Source organism: Serinus canaria, chromosome 3, assembly GCF_022539315.1.
Source record: "Serinus canaria isolate serCan28SL12 chromosome 3, serCan2020, whole genome shotgun sequence".
NCBI classification, from domain to species: domain Eukaryota; kingdom Metazoa; phylum Chordata; class Aves; order Passeriformes; family Fringillidae; genus Serinus; species Serinus canaria.
In genome coordinates, this window is record NC_066316.1 from 14,957,898 (window position 1) to 14,973,761 (window position 15,864).

The 15,864-nt window shown below is 41.8% G+C and overlaps 1 protein-coding gene across 1 annotated transcript; it reads left to right on the top strand.

The window, feature by feature from the left end:
- Positions 1-207: 207 nt before the first annotated feature.
- On the top strand, positions 208-12,188 carry MDH1 (malate dehydrogenase 1). The gene is made up of 9 exons (XM_030236104.2): positions 208-319; positions 5,697-5,795; positions 6,643-6,739; positions 7,683-7,858; positions 9,182-9,304; positions 9,418-9,594; positions 10,774-10,887; positions 11,098-11,187; positions 11,554-12,188. The coding sequence occupies exons 1-9, from the start codon at positions 317-319 to the stop codon at positions 11,677-11,679; spliced, it is 1,005 nt and encodes a 334-aa protein (XP_030091964.1). The 5' UTR covers positions 208-316; the 3' UTR covers positions 11,680-12,188.
- Positions 12,189-15,864: the final 3,676 nt, after the last annotated feature.

A 15,864-nucleotide genomic window follows, 5' to 3' on the forward strand; every position in this document is an offset into this window, starting at 1 on the left:
AGCCGCGCGTCGCCCCCTAACGGCCCAGGCCCTCCGCCGCCGCGCGGCGCTTCAATGAATGGGGCGAGGTGGGGAGAGGCAACCGCCAATGGAGTGCGGGGGTGCGGCGCCCCACCCCCGAGGTACGATGGGAGTTGTAGTTTTCTCCGCTAGGCGAGCGGCGCCGGCCGACGGCGACCACGACTACAGCCCCCAGGCGGCTGCGCGCGGCCACACGCCCCGCCCCACCACGGCACCCCGGCGCAGCGCTGCCACGGCCGCAGTCGCGCCGCAGAGGTGACCTCGAGCAGCAAGCCGATCTGCCGCTCCCGCAGACATGGTCGGTACCGGGCCCGCGGCGGTACCGCGCCCCTCGGGTTCCCTCGGCTCGGGGCAGAGAATTCTGGCAGGCGGAGGTGGCCCCGAAATGGCGTCGCCCTCCCCGCCCGGCCGCGCTGCTCCCGGCAGGGCCCGGGGACTGAGGGACAGGGGTGACCTGGCGGTGGTCGTGGCACCCAGAGAAGCCGGGTATGGTGGCGCCCCAGGGCTCGCTGCACCCCCCGCGGAGCTGGGTGACCTTCCGGGCGGGGAGGTGGTGTCGGTGCCGGCCTGGCGGCGACTCTGCCTCTCCCTGTCCCCAGGGCCGTGCGGGGGAGGGCGGGATGTGCCCCCGTCGGAACGCAGCGAACCTCTCTGGCCTGGGGCTGGCACTCCGAAGGGGTGATCGCGCCTGTTCCCGGCGCCGCGGCTGCCGGCATTGCCTTCGGGAGATGGGGGCTGTCAGCGCCTTCGTTCGCGAGGCGTGAAAGATCTTGTGCGGTTCTCTGTTAGCTCAAGGGAAAGTGCTTGCGAAATGTCTTTATTGGTTCATACCTGCTTGCTGTCGGAAATCGAGCTGTTTGTTCAGACTCTCTAGATTGTAAAGGTTCTGCTCTGAGGTTACAGAGGTGAACTGCAGTGCTTTGGCTTTGCTTTTCTGCAGCATGTATACATAGATAGATGAACCTGCACAGATATATAAACATGCCTTTCTAGGCATGAATACATCTCTATGTTTTTTTAGACTCCATACCCTGTTACTCAAACCTTCACTTGCAGTATTTTGCTATGGAATAGATGATTGCAAGCTCTGAAACGTGGCTTATTTCAGCTGTGCCCTAAAAAATACTAAAATCTGTAAGCTTTATGCTTCTTTTCCCCTCCTTCTGTTTCAAATGGGAATTTGCAGGAGTGAAAACATGACAGCAAGCTCTAGTTTGAACTCTCAAAGCATTGAGACATGGATGAGCTGGCATGGATGGTCTGGTCTCACAAAGAACTTTGGTGTTCAGACTTTTCAGAATGTCACTGATATTAGCTTGCCTTTGCTGTTCAGGTTATGCATGTGGTGTTGTGCAGAGGCTTTAAATTTCTTGAAATAAAATCATTTATCAGTGCAGCCACCATTAATTAGCTCAATGAAACGGAAAAAGTTTTGCAGGGCACCTGTGTCAAGGTCGTTCCATGAGGAGGAAATGCCTTTGGAATTGCTTTGGTCTCTGAACCGCAGCGCTGGTGATGTTCTTCAAGTGCAGGGCTGCCTTGCTGAGACTTTCTGCTGCATTTCCAAACATGTTTATTGTCACCACATGTCTGCTTTAAAGAAGGGAGAGCAAAGGGAAAGTTCCTTAGGCAGACTCTAGACTTTGGAAGAGATAAAAATTTATTTTAATGATTGAATAATTATTGTAAAGCAAGGTGGGATAGTTTAGTTGGCTGGAATATTGTTCAATATTCAGGAATAATGTTAAGCTGGTGGTGTTTTATAGACGAGCTTATCAGCAATAATCTTTATGGAGGATCTCTCATAACTGCAATTAGCAATGCAAAGTCTTTAACTTGTGTAGTCAGGATGTTCCTGTCACAACATTTAATAGGTTGTGAGTTATCTTTCACTTACCTTTATAACCTCCTGAATCAGTTTTGCAGTGCAGTGCGGTTTGCAGGTATGGCACTGCACTATAATATTTTAGGTCTGCTGATATCAGCTGTAACCACAGAAATAACTGAAGCACTGAGTTCTTAAACCAAAGTGTGTGGAGTGGGTGTTAAGACCTCAACTTCCTCACTTGATATTGGAGGCTTTGCGTTTATCTGTGATAGTTTAGGAGGGGGAGAGAGCCAACATTTGCTGGATTAGATGAAGATGAGTACCTGGGGATGCAATGGTTAGTTGCTGGGGGCTTTTTTCTCATCCTTTTTATCATTACTTTTGCTCCTCTTTTATTTTCCTAAAGCTTTTTAACTATACATAGGTTGAATGTGAAGTGGAGAAGGCTTTGGAGCAAAATAGTTCAGCTAGTTGTTGCTTAATTTGTCCTCTAGTTCCTTTATACCTGAGAGTGAGTAAAGGTCACCCCTGCAGTTAGCACAGCATGAAAGTGCTGCAGGAGCCAAGTCACGGGTTAAAGTGTATGGATATGAATGTCTGGAATCTACAACTTCTGTTGGGGAGCTTCTCATTTCTCTAAAAGTCGCCTCAGACACTCAGTGAGACCTATTTTAATATGATATAGAAGGGTTTTTTTGTGAGAGTTATCCACATTTTGTAAGCAGCACAACAAAAACCAACATTTTTGATTTGTTAATCCAGCTTCTGGATTTAAGAGAGAGCATGGAAGTTTCTTTGATGCTAAATTCTCACAATTGGTGCAGGGGTAAAAGGGTCTGGGGAATTCACTGAATCCAATGTACTGAAGGTTTGGAAAGGAAAAACAAGTAGGAAGCATCCTTACCTTGTTTTAGATTATGTGTTTTCCTCCTCCAGCCCCAAATAGGGGACAACAGGAAGGATGGTAGTAAGCAAAGATAATTATTTTCAGAAGGTGGAGCTGAGTCATGACCAAAGGTTTGGGGTTTTTTTTAGAGCCTAAATGCTAAGTTTGTCTCAGTAAAAAAATAATAAATAGTCCTGTTCCGATCTTCTTATCTTCTTCTCCTTCCCTCTCCTGTTGTTATTGTGAATACTCACCATAATGCTAGTGGAGAGGTTGGCACTTTCTATGTTTCAATCAGACTGGCTTATAAAAAAAATCAATCCACAATTGATTTCAGATACCCTATAAATATAAAGAAAACATGTTTTGCTGCTACCTGTGTGAGTTCTGGAATAGTTTAGCACGGGATCACTTTTTATATGATGGGGATTTTGCCAGGCCAAGGTTTTGCAGCACTGTAACTTTTCAGTACTTATTTTACTAACTAGTGTGGTTAGCTGCCTTAAAAGAGTGTTCGTTGTTCCATTTATATAAATAAAATGTAGATTCCTCTTGGAAACATGCTGAAAAGTTTGCTTTAAAGTTTGATAGGCATCCTAAACCATGCTGCTCATCATCATTCAGATGTTATGGTACATTTCACTGCTCAAGAATAGAGTACCAGAACTAGTTTTGAGATTTAAACCACAAGGAATTGATTGTCTGCTCTCCTTCCCCTCATAGTGAAGTTTCTATGAACTTAGAGGGGTGTGACTCACAGTAGGATGAGTTCAAAAGAGTATAATGCACTTCAACACTGTGTAACGGGCAGTTCGGTAATGAGATATTTAAAGAATCATTCCCATAATGAGGGCCAGATCTAAATCTGCAAGTTCAGTAGTTTACCTTTATCATTTATGCCCTGATTTTATCTAGTATGTGATAAAATGGGGTAGGTAGCCTAGCTTTTAATTATCCAACACTAGTGTGATGCAGCTGAGCTTGGCTGGTCAGTTCTGCAGAGAGAATACACTGGAAGCCCCACATGGTTTTCCTATAAATATCAGTGACAGGAATACTGGTTGGAAAGGATCTGTAGAGGTCATAGAGCCTGCCCTCTTTCTTGCTCCACGTCTGGAAGTTGTCCAGTCCAGCCTGACGGCAAGACTTTTGCCACTGATAGATCATGTCATAGGTGTTATGGTCTGGGCCTTGAAAACTGCTGGGGGTGAAGGTTATACAGACCCTCTGGGTATCCTGTTCTGCTGCAACAGTACCACATAATCAAGAGTTTTTCTCTTAATTTGTAGTTGTTGCACTCTGTTCTGCCACTACTGAGAGGTGTTGGGGGCACTGTTATTTTTCTAACACTGTGAAGGTGTGGTCGTCTGCTGTTTGATCCCCCTTATCCTCTACCTTTCCAGACTCTGTCCTGGCTGACTTTCCCTCAGCCTTATCTTGCAGACGACAGAACCATCCAGAACTCAGATTTCCAGAACTGGACTCAGTATTCCATCTGCAATATCACCAGCACTGAGTGCAAGGCGTGTCTTTGCTCTGCAGCTTACACTTTTCGTAATGTAGCCCAGAATGCAATTAAATCACTTCTTTCACATTCAGTTATGCTTGGTCTCTTTCTCAAATGATCATCTTTTAATTTTCTGAAGAAGTGGGCTTGGCATTCCAGCAGGCTGGTCAGTCTGCTTGTTCCTGTCCTAGCACAATCTGCCTTTAGAGAAAAAGGGAAATATAAATAACAGGTTTACAAAATACTGGGTTATTAATGTCCCTTACCACGTGGCCCATTTTGATAGAATCATAGAATGCTTTGGGTTTGAACAAATTTTTAAAGGTCGTTGATCCACCTCCCTGCATTTGGCAGGGACATCTTCAACAAGACCAGGTTTTTCAGAGACCTGTCCAATTTGACCTTGAATGTTTCTGGGGTGGGACAAGCACCACTTATCTGGACAATCTGTGCCAGTGTTTCACCATCCTTATTGTAAAGTATTTATTTCTTATCTTGATCTGTCCTCTTTTAGTTTAAAACTATTTCCCCTTGTCATTTCATAACAGGCCCTACTAAAAGGTTTATCTTAATTTTTTTTGTAAGTCCCCTTTGAGTATTGAAAAGCCACCCTGGTGCCTTCTCTTCTCCAGGCTGAAGCTCTCCAAGCTCTTCTCCAACCCAAACTCTCATAGACTTTAATTTTAAATATTAAATAACCTCTGGATTTCTCCCAGTCCTGAGTCTGCTTAACAAAGTGTCATTTTGCTACAGGGCAAACCCTTATTCCCCTCTTATTTGCAATATAGCAGCATTTTGGCAGTCTTCTCCCAGTCTTTTGGAGTTGTGGGTCAGTTTGACAAAAGACAGTTGTATTATGGATAGTGTCTGTATTTGTTCATAATGTAGCTTTTGTCTGTGGATTAGTTAAATTTGCTGCCTAACAGTTTAGTGAGGCAGTAGTTTTAAGTCCCCTAAATTGTTTGGTTTCTGGCATTCAGTAAGTCTTTGGTTGCAAATAAGCATTCAAAATGCTTAATGGGAACAGCCCTTGAAATTGAAAGAATCAGAAAACCAGTCAAGTGTCACAGCTTATGAAACTTCTGTAGTAAATTTCAAGTATGAATGAGTGGGGTGTAGGTTGTATTGTCTTATGTTAACAAGGCAGTGTTGTTAAAGGGAATGCAAGATTTTTCAAACATATCATTATTCCTGGTATTTTGCAAGTTTTCCAGGAGCAATTCTTAAGAATCTTTTTGCAATTGTGGTCTGTTTCTGTAAAACCAAGCAGAGAAATTGCTGGTGGTTCCAGCAGAACCAGAAGTGTGATCCCAGGAGCTGGAGCTGATCCACCTTTAGGCACACACTTTCATCCAGGTTAAATAATCATAACATTATTGCTGCAGTAACTTAATTTTAACTGGTGTGAGGCTGAGGTGTGGAGCTGTGGGTAAGGCTGTGTCATTTCCTTGCAGGGTGAACCTGTCAGAGTGCTGGTGACTGGAGCAGCTGGGCAGATTGCTTACTCCCTCCTCTACAGCATTGCCAAGGGCGATGTCTTCGGCAAAGACCAGGTAACTCTCGCACTGAATCCACAGAATTCACAGAATGACCAGGTTGGAAGAGACCTTCAAAATCATTGAGTCCAACCCAGGCCCTGACACCTCAACTAAACCACGGCACCCAGTGCCACATCCAGTCTTTTTTTAAACACATCCTGGGATGGTGACTCCACCACCTCCCCGGACAGACCATTCCAGAACTTTATCACTCTTTCACTGAAAAGCTTTTACCTAATATCCAACCTATATTTCCCACAGCTTGAGACTGTGTCTTCTGGTTCTGTCAGATGCTGCCCAAGAAAGAGACCAACCCCACCTGACTACAACCACCTTTCAGGGAGTTGTAGAGAGTGATAAGGTCATCCCTGAGTCTCCTTTTCTCCAGGCTAAACCGCCCCAGTTCCCTCAGTGGTTCCTCACAGGATTTGTGTTCCCAGCCCCTCACCAGCCTTGTTGCCTCCTCTGGACGCGCTCAAGCGTCCCAACGTCCTTCCCAAACTGAGGGGCCAGAACTGGACACGGCACCCAAGGTGTGACCTCACCAGTGCCGAGTACAGGGGAAGGATGAACTCCCTGCTCCTGCTGGCACAGGAATGAATGAATGTCACAACTGCAGTGCCTGAGACTGGTTTCCTCATAGACACTTGGAATGGTCCATCAGTATGCAAGTAATTTCTTCTTTAAGTGGGGAAAATGGGAGTTCTGCTCTGTTATGCAAGCTATCAGTTGTTGGTTGTGCTGAAGTTGTTTTCTGCAAATGGGTTTTAAATCTTGCACGAGGTAACAGCTGAGTACAAGACAAATTCATTTTCAAAACACATTGTGCCCAGCTTGCACTAAACCTTTTCTTTTTTTCCAGCCTCTTACTCTTGTGCTGCTGGACATCACTCCTATGATGACGGTACTGGAAGGTGTGGTGATGGAGCTGCAGGACTGTGCTCTGCCACTGCTCAGAGGTAGCCAAAACAATTTTTTCTTATACCTACAAGATGCTGCAGTACAATTCTTGCATTTATGAGTCCCTGTAGCTTGCAAGAAGTTAGGCAGAAGAAAATCTTAGATGATCCTTCCTTGGTTTTGTGTTTTGTGGAATATAGTCAATTTAACTTAGCCTGTAAGCAAGGAAGAATGACATCAAATAGGTTTTGTGGACAGAATTGGCAATGGAGATACCTGGGTTTATATCATCTAATCCTGGGCTTTAAGCCTGGACAAGAAATTGTCAGATACTTGTGCATATGTGCATTGTATTCTGGCCCAGTCATGAAGTATATATAATATATTGTTCCTGTATTATGTATATAATACTTATTGCTAAATTAAAAAAAAACCTAATTTAGTCTTAAAAATATCTTCTGTATAAAGATACAGAATGTAAAAGTACTCCTCAAGCCATGTAAACCAGCTGAGTTCTGGTAGTTTAAACAAGCAGAAGAAAGGGAGCAAGTAGGAGTTTGTGTAATTACTATAACACATGACAAAAGAATCATGTAGGTACCCGTTCTTGTACAAATCAAACCTTCTCTGCTTTGAATTGGTAAAGGGACAGCAAAACTTCACTTGTGTTGGTCCTTGCCACTGAAATTTTATTGTAAAAGTAAAGAAAAGCATATGTACTTATATACACATTTTTAGATGCAAATTAAATGTATCTTTTTACATAGATTTCTCCTGTGTTTTCCACTTCAGAAGAATATTTGTATATAAAACCCATTTACTGGGATGTATTTAAGCTGGGGGTAGGGCCAAATGACTGTTACTTGGATTTTTGGAAGGGGAAGGTGGTGGTGTTGTCAGATTAGATTATGTACTATTTATGCACAAAAGAATTTTCCTGTTAGCACTATGCCATGAGTATTTGTCTTGCTGAATTCTTTTCCCCCTTTCCTTTTTTTTTAGAGGTCATTCCAACAGACAAGGAGGAAGTTGCATTCAAAGACCTTGACATAGCAATTCTGGTTGGCTCCATGCCAAGGAGAGAGGGCATGGAGAGGAAGGATTTACTCAAAGCAAATGTAAAAATTTTCAAGTCTCAGGGTGCAGCCTTGGACAAGTATGCCAAAAAGACTGTCAAGGTGAATATAGGAACTGAATTTAAAACATTAATTCTCTGCTATGTAGAGATCTGGATACATTGTTGGAGAATATTGCACAAGCAGGAGCCTGTTCAGTGTGGGCATTCCTTTCCTTATGCCCGGGAAAATAGACCACAATCAAGGGTAGATAAGAAACAGAATGTTAAATAGGTGGATGATTTAGTCATTAATTTGTTTGGTGAAAAAGTTGAGTCCTATATTGTATTTCTGTATTCCACACATACTCTGAACTGCTTACCACCAATTTGAAAAGCAACCCCATAAAACTGCGTTTAAAAAAAATAAGCAGTCTTTGGCTTGTTATCATTCTTCTCTAGGAGAACTGAATTAACTAAATGCAGCTGCCTACTTCATATCCATCTGTGTCCTTTAACATAATGACCCTTAACTTCAGTATCAATATGGAATTACAGTTGCACAAAAATCGGCTTTATTTAGGTTGTTTGCATCTTACTTGGAGCATTAGAAGATTTTAATTGTTCTCTCTGAGATTCCTTCAGCACAGTTAATGGAATCATGTGGCTGCTCTCCCACTGCTCCTAATCTCAGACCCAGACTCCCACTGTGCTTTGTTACTGACTTTTTAGTGTCTGCTGATGAACTTCCTACGGCTTCTAAAGACGTGTTTGCTTCTTTAGCCAGCTGGAATAAAAACTATCTATATAACTATTGTGGAGTAGTGGGAAATTTACTGAACTCACTTTCAAAAGGGGAAATACAAAGGGAGGTTTGCAGATCAGCTTGTGTGATTTAGAGTATATGGAGTCTGACATAAGTCATTCGAGGCGCAAATGAAGGATAAATAAAAATCAGTTTTGCATAGTAATAAATTGATTTAAGTTGAGGCAGTGTTTTACTTCTAACTGCCAATGAACATTGAGATAAGTAACTGTTCTGGCTTTCTTAATTATAAAGCAATGATATAAAGCAGTGGCAGCCAGTTCAGAAAGCATTTAAAAGTGGTTGGTTAAAAGTGTGCTTGTGTCTCTCTCCCTATATCTGGTAGCATGAGGTTTGAAGCCAGGCTTTAGGTCAGTGTACAGATCTCCCTAGAAGTCTTGTTCCCTTTCACATTGGATATCAAGTTAAAGAGAATACCTACCTGGAAAATATTTTTATGTGCAGTTACAGAAGATTGGGTGACTACGAACGACACATTTAAAAGACAATCTTGTTGAAGGCAACCAAGAGATTAGAGAACTTAATTTTTAGATAGCTTCTTTGAAGGCCAAGCAGTGTATTTCACTGAAGTGAGGTGTTTTGCAGAAATACCTACTTCATCTTTCCTTTTTTCATTTTTAGGTTGTGGTTGTTGGGAATCCAGCAAATACCAACTGCCTGATTGCATCAAAGTCAGCCCCATCCATACCAAAGGAAAACTTCAGCTGCTTAACTCGTTTGGATCACAACAGAGCCAAATCTCAGGTAAAAAAGGGCCTATTGTGTTATCTCTGCTAAATACAGAGCAATGCTTTCAAAGAAGCCTGTGAATTGAGAAGTTGAAGTCAATGCAATGGACATATTTAATTTCCAATTAGATTGCTCTGAAACTTGGTGTGACTGCTAATGATGTGAAGAATGTCATCATCTGGGGCAACCACTCCTCCACTCAATATCCTGATGTTAACCATGCGAAGGTAAATGTGAAAGGAAAGGAAGTTGGAGTCTATGAAGCTATAAAAGATGACAGCTGGCTGAAGGGAGACTTTATTGTGGTAAGATACCTTTTTTCTTTTTTTGTTTTAATAGTTATTCTCTACTTGCGCTTTCTCCTTTCCTTATCTGAAATTGTAAACAATGTAACTGATGTAGTGAAGCAGCTCTTTTCTCTCACTAGAATAAGCCATCTTCAGATATCTTGTTGCTATCAGTTATTTGCCCTTGGAAAATTCAAGGCAGTAAAAGTCTACATAACTTCTGTTAAAAAAATCCAACTGAAATGCTGAAATGATTCAGCAAAGAGTTTTGATCACAGCTCATGTGAAACTTGTGTGACACAGGAGCACCATTGCCATTTCACTACGGAGACTTTTTGGGGCAGTTTTGTAGATGAAGTGGGATGATCCATTTGCTGCTCCCCACCCACCAGAAAAGGCCAGCAAATCTTTCCCTGCTCATGCATGTGCACAGACACACACACACACACACATACACACACACACACACACTTTCCAATTCTAAATATGTGGCATCATATTTAATGATGCCACATATTTAGACATCATAATTTAAACACCATTTCTGAAAAGGAATCTGAAAAATCTAGGAAATGCCTGCAAGTGTCTTAATGTAGAGTAGTAATAAATAATAATGTAAGTTAGTTAAACAAAGTAATGGTATTAATTGATCAAGAGCACAGGCTACCTAAGTGGAATATGAAGGTAAATGGGTTACTAAAGCCCTAGACGATTAAAACTTTAGCAAAACTATTAAATTTAAAAACTACTAACTTGAGTATGGTGAGGTAGGTTCAACTATTTTCAGGAATTAAATTAATTGTATGCATTAAGTACTGTAGGATTGAGGCCGGCAAGTGTTTCACATTGGTATTCAGCAAAAGACCTCAACTGACCGTGTGTCGCTTGAGACATCTGCTACTGTTGACATGCACGAAGTCTCCTGGTGGGAAAAGCTTGGGACATCTGGTTGGTATGAGAGTAGTCAGCAAGCTGTAAAGTTAAGCAATGAGCCTCTGAAACATTGTTACATCTGTGTTGGCACAACTCTTCTAGATTGTATTTCGGGATTGTATGCTGTGTTTGTTTAGTGAAAGAACTGTATCTTCACACATACAACAGTCTTTCTTGATGGCATTTCCTAACAGCATGTAGACCAAGCCATGGTTTTGCTGCTTTACAATTTAGTTATGGTTGGTTTTTTTTTCTTAATTGCAGACTGTTCAGCAACGTGGAGCAGCTGTTATTAAGGCCAGGAAGCTGTCCAGTGCCATGTCAGCTGCCAAGGCTATCTGTGATCATGTGAGGGACATCTGGTTTGGCACTCCAGCGGTAAGATGTGGCTATTAAAGTGCTTGTTTGCCTAATGCTTTCATTCTGTGCCCACCTCACTGACCTTGAGTGTATGTGTGTTCAGAGGAAAGAATCTGTCTTTTTCTGGGGTAAATTGTATCATAGGAGATAAAGGCTATCGAAAATCATGACAATTTTGCCTGCTTCTAGCAATGAAAAATGTATTTATCTCTGCCTTTCTGGTTTCAGGGGGAGTTTGTTTCGATGGGAGTAATTTCTGATGGCAATTCTTACGGTGTTCCTGAAGACCTGCTATATTCATTCCCTGTTGTGATCAAGGTAACTAGGCTGTATTTAAATCTGTATATCTTCTGCAAGACCTATTAAATTGTCATGTGAGCCTGTTAACAGCAGTGTGGGACTGTAATTGCTGGGATGTGGGTGTTTAGCAGTCTTTCTTTCACAGAGAGGACTCCTATTAACCAAGTTAAGTTAACTTGGTTGTCAGCTAAGTGCTGGTAGTAGACAAGTACAATCTGACATGACTAGCTGGTGCTGGTTGCACTCTTTATCTGAAATTAACTTTTGCCTGATGTGGTTCTTAGGGCCATAAGCTGTGTTTTTATGCCATAAAGTTTCCTTCATGCAGACTGAATGAAGCCTGTTCTTACATGGAGGGCTTTTTATTTGTTTGTTTTCAATCAGGACAAGACCTGGAAGTTTGTTGAGGGTCTTCCTATTAATGATTTTTCTCGTGAGAAGATGGATCTTACTGCTAAGGAGTTAACTGAAGAGAAGGAGACTGCTGTGGAATTCCTCTCCAGTGCATGACTAGGTCAGGAGGAAATACAAAATCATTTAAGAGTGGAAGAAACGAAAAGCCGTCTGTAGGTCTGCTACCAAACACCAATACTGTATCCAAGTCAACTGTCTGTGGCCATTGTGCATTTTAAAGTTCATATGCTTACTGGTACTGTCGTGCCTCTTGAGTTATTAGCAAAATATTATTAAAGAAGTAAAACTAGTTTGTTGACCAAAGTTTTTGTCCATTCAATACTAGTTGCTTTCTGTGTATGGTACAGGATAATTGTTTGCCTCGGCCTTGGCTACTAACGCACAATCTGAGTTTTGATTAGAACTTGGCACTACTGGAACACATCCGTGATCACTTCAGCAGCCTCTGTCTCAACTAAAAATGAAATTAGAATGCCAGTAATTCTCTTTGAACTGACAGTTCAGTGACCCAGGTCTGTCCCTGGACAGACTTCAAGTAAATACATTTCACTCTGGTTATGCTTACAATGTTTGTCAATAGAAATATTAAAAGTTGTTCAATCAGATACTGGCTAAGAGTAGTCTGTTGCACTTTATTTGCATGTTTTAGTTATGTAACTAACGCAGTTTGATAGCACAAGCTAAAAAAAACTTGAAAGCCTATTTTAGGAAACTGAGGGAAGCTAGTTAAGCTTTAAGCATTACTAACCTTTTGTAATGACTAACATTTCCCTTTGCCTGAGTTGGTGTCTGTCCTGTTCTAATAGAACTTTCTGTCTTGTACTAAAGTAAATCTTGGTCTGTCATATCTGGAGTCATCTCATTTTTCTTTTTTGGTTTGTTTTCATTGAATGAGGATTTGAAAACTGGAACTTCCTTGATGAGAAAAGGAAAGGTTAAACTGAATTATAAGCAAATTGAATGATTTCTTTGAGGATTTACCAGCCAGAATATAAACTAAATCAGCAAACATCAGTGAGCTTATCCAGAAGAATAAGTCTGCTCTCAAAATATTGCTGTACCTATTAAGTACAGTGACAATGATACAGCAGAGATTTGTAATATGTAGAGGTGAAAGGGGGGAGAAGCATTTCAGAAAATGGGAATGCGCTGCAGCACAGGGCACAGTGAGTGAACGCTGTGAATGCTTATGAAGCAGCTGTTGCAAGCATTTATGCACTCTTAAAAATAGACAGGAAGTGTACACATTTGTAATTTTTTCACTGTTTATCTCATTCCTCTGAGTCCCTTAGAGTTTAGTTTAGTTTTCAGGAGAAAATTTCATACTCCTGTCTTGTCATGACTGTTTGGGCACTTCCACAGAAATTAGGGAGGGAAGAAAAGCTGCCAATGTGTTGACTGCCTTCTGGTAGTTCCATGCAAAGTCAGTAAAGTCTCATTTCAACATAAGCTCAGGGATCAAGGAATTCCTTGCAATAATTACCATGCTACAATTTATTTTAAATTAAGGTGGTTTTGCAGTGAATGTTACAGGAGATGGCTCCAGTGCACAAAGTTACTTGGTATAAAAAGGCTAAGTAAAGGGAAAAGTGCACATCTCTGCCTGATAAATATAAATAAGGGGTGATAAATGCTGCTAGTGTGTTTTGTGCTGTACCTCCTGTAGCATCACCACGTAGGGAATTAGCTTTAGGAAAGAAAATCTGGAAGATCTGGCTCTTCAGGGCTTTTTGATGTCGATTTTAAAGCAGCCTTCTGCAGGAAACAACAAATTTCTTGTAAGGCTTCTAACAATGTATCAGAACACTTCCATAGTTAAGCTCTCACTTGATAGAGTATCTCTCTGCCCTGATACACTAAACTCAAGTTAACAGTTGCACTGACATTTACCTCCTCATGCTGAGTTTCAAAGCGCTGTTTGTGTTCCCTCTGCACTTCCATGAACCAGTTGAACAGGAAATATCTCACCTGCTCATTGTTCAAATGCTTTGCTATCCTGCTATTTACAAGCTACCACGTGGTGGATATTTGTGTTGGAAGTCACTCTCCAGTTACTGATTAGGTATTCCAGGATATGAAGACTTTCTGTGCAGGAAAGGATTTTGCATCCTTTCTTTACTTGCTGATTACTTCTCCAAGAGAACAAGAGCTAGGACTTCAAGCAGCAACTCCTGAGTGAGTACATACAAGCATTCTTTGAGAAACAATTCCTAGGGGAAATTAGGGCTGGAATTGTCAGATCCACTTCTGGAAGGTTTCTAGATGGAGCAGCTGAGAACATTAGAGCTCCTGGCTGAGTCTGTGTGTCAGCAGAAAGGCTCCCAGGGAAGGCTGGAAAGTGTTCAGCCTGGCTGGCATGCCTTGTTGTGGAGCTCCAAATCCCTGCATCCTGAATCCTGCCTTTGTGCTCCTGAAACTGCACAAGGCAGGCTGCTAATCTGATCTCTTTAAGCTTTCTTGACAGCTTTCCATTCCCAGCAAGAATTCTTTTGAGAGGGAAAAGAAATAAAGCTTTTTCCCAAATGAACAACAAACTGATTCCAAGTTTGTCTCGCATCATCATTCTTCTCCTGGTAGAGCTGTTCCTGCTATTTCTTACAGTAACTCAGGTGAAGTTGGAAACCCCAGATGTAATAAATTAAATCAATGTTATACTGGTGGTCACCACAGAGCTTCACCCTGGGTGGAGTTATAAGGCATCACATCATCTCCAATCAATAGGTTTGAATCTCACTTTCCTCAAGGGAAGGCCGGAGAACTTCTCTGGCAGGTGCTTTCAGAGCACTGGATTTACAAACCAGAGGAAAGAAGTCCTGAATGAGCTTACTAGAATGATTTCCTTTTCTTATTCCTCCCCTCTTCCCCAACCTCCCAACCCTGATTTCCTGTAGTTTAGCATCTTTTTTTCATCTATAGACACATTTTAAATTCCAAGTAGCAAATCCTAGAAGATAGCTATACCTCAGTAATAATAAAAAATGAAGTTACATAAATGTAACTATTTGCAGCTTTAAAAGCAGAAATTTAAAGTACCACATTTTATTTAAAAAAAAATTCCAACAGCTCTAAGTGGCAGCTTTGCATAGCAGCGTGATAAATGCTGCAGAATTAGAACAGAGGCTGAGCAGTCAGCTGCTTAAAATAAAACTGTAACTGCAGGTAAATAGGGGAGTGAACAGATAGAGATGCAGTCTTCAGCTTAGCCAGAAATAAGCCCATTGTTTTGATTTTAGAGAATCTTTAATTAATTTATAAAAACTTAATTGCACAGATGCTTTCTTTTTTCAAGTCTGCTAACCCTAATCATCAATGCCAAGACCACCTTAAATCCTAAATGAATTATAAAATAAATAAATACAAATAAAAGTAGTTTTACAGTGCAAGTTTTCTTGGAGCCTCCAGATGGAGCTAGTAGAGAGGGAGTCAGACTGGGAAAGATTTTTTTACTCTTCTACCTGTAAGCCTGGAGAATATATACCTGTCCATGAGAAAGCAAACCAATCCCATTTGGCATAGGGGTTTGGGGCCCAGGAAACTTTTGGACAGGAGAGGGAAGGTTTTGACAAAATACCCACATTGTCACCAGTGGGGAACCCCTGTCTCCATGCCATTGAGATGTCTACATCAAAGCTGGCTTCTCTGGGACAAGGAGAGTAACCCTTAGATGCACTTATCACTACCATTGCTTGAAAGATGCCCCTCTCATCCATTCCCCAGTAAAAACAGCACTTAAGATCAAGTCAGAAATTCAGGAAACAAGTTCTGCTGTTGGCTCTGCAGGAGCCCACAGCAGCCAGATGACCTGTCTTTGCCCTTCAGCTTCTTGTAGCAGATATTTGCAAAAGAAGTTGAAAGCCCTGGCTGGAGGATGCTGTTTGGGGTGTGGTCAGTTTCCTTTGTAAGTGCTTTGGAAAAGGTGGGATGGCCAGGTGGGATGGCCATGCACCAGGTGATACTTACGTGAGAGGCAAGTGGAGCAGGAAATCCAGGCACCTCTTCATCAACAAGCAGTCCACAAGACAAGTAATCATGACCAATTAACTTCTCCTAACTGGAGAAGCTAAACCCAGGTGAAGATGGCTGTGCTACTTTTGTGGGCTTTCAAGAGAAAAGCATAAATCCTCCTCATTACAAAATACCATCATGAGAAAACCAAACTGTGTTTGATAACTTCTCTTTTTGTGGTCTGGTGCTGGTGCAGAGCAGAGCATGATAAACATCTGCCTCTTCTGAGAACCAGGTGCTCTGCCTTCCTGAGGAGAGGTGAAGGAGATGAGCCAG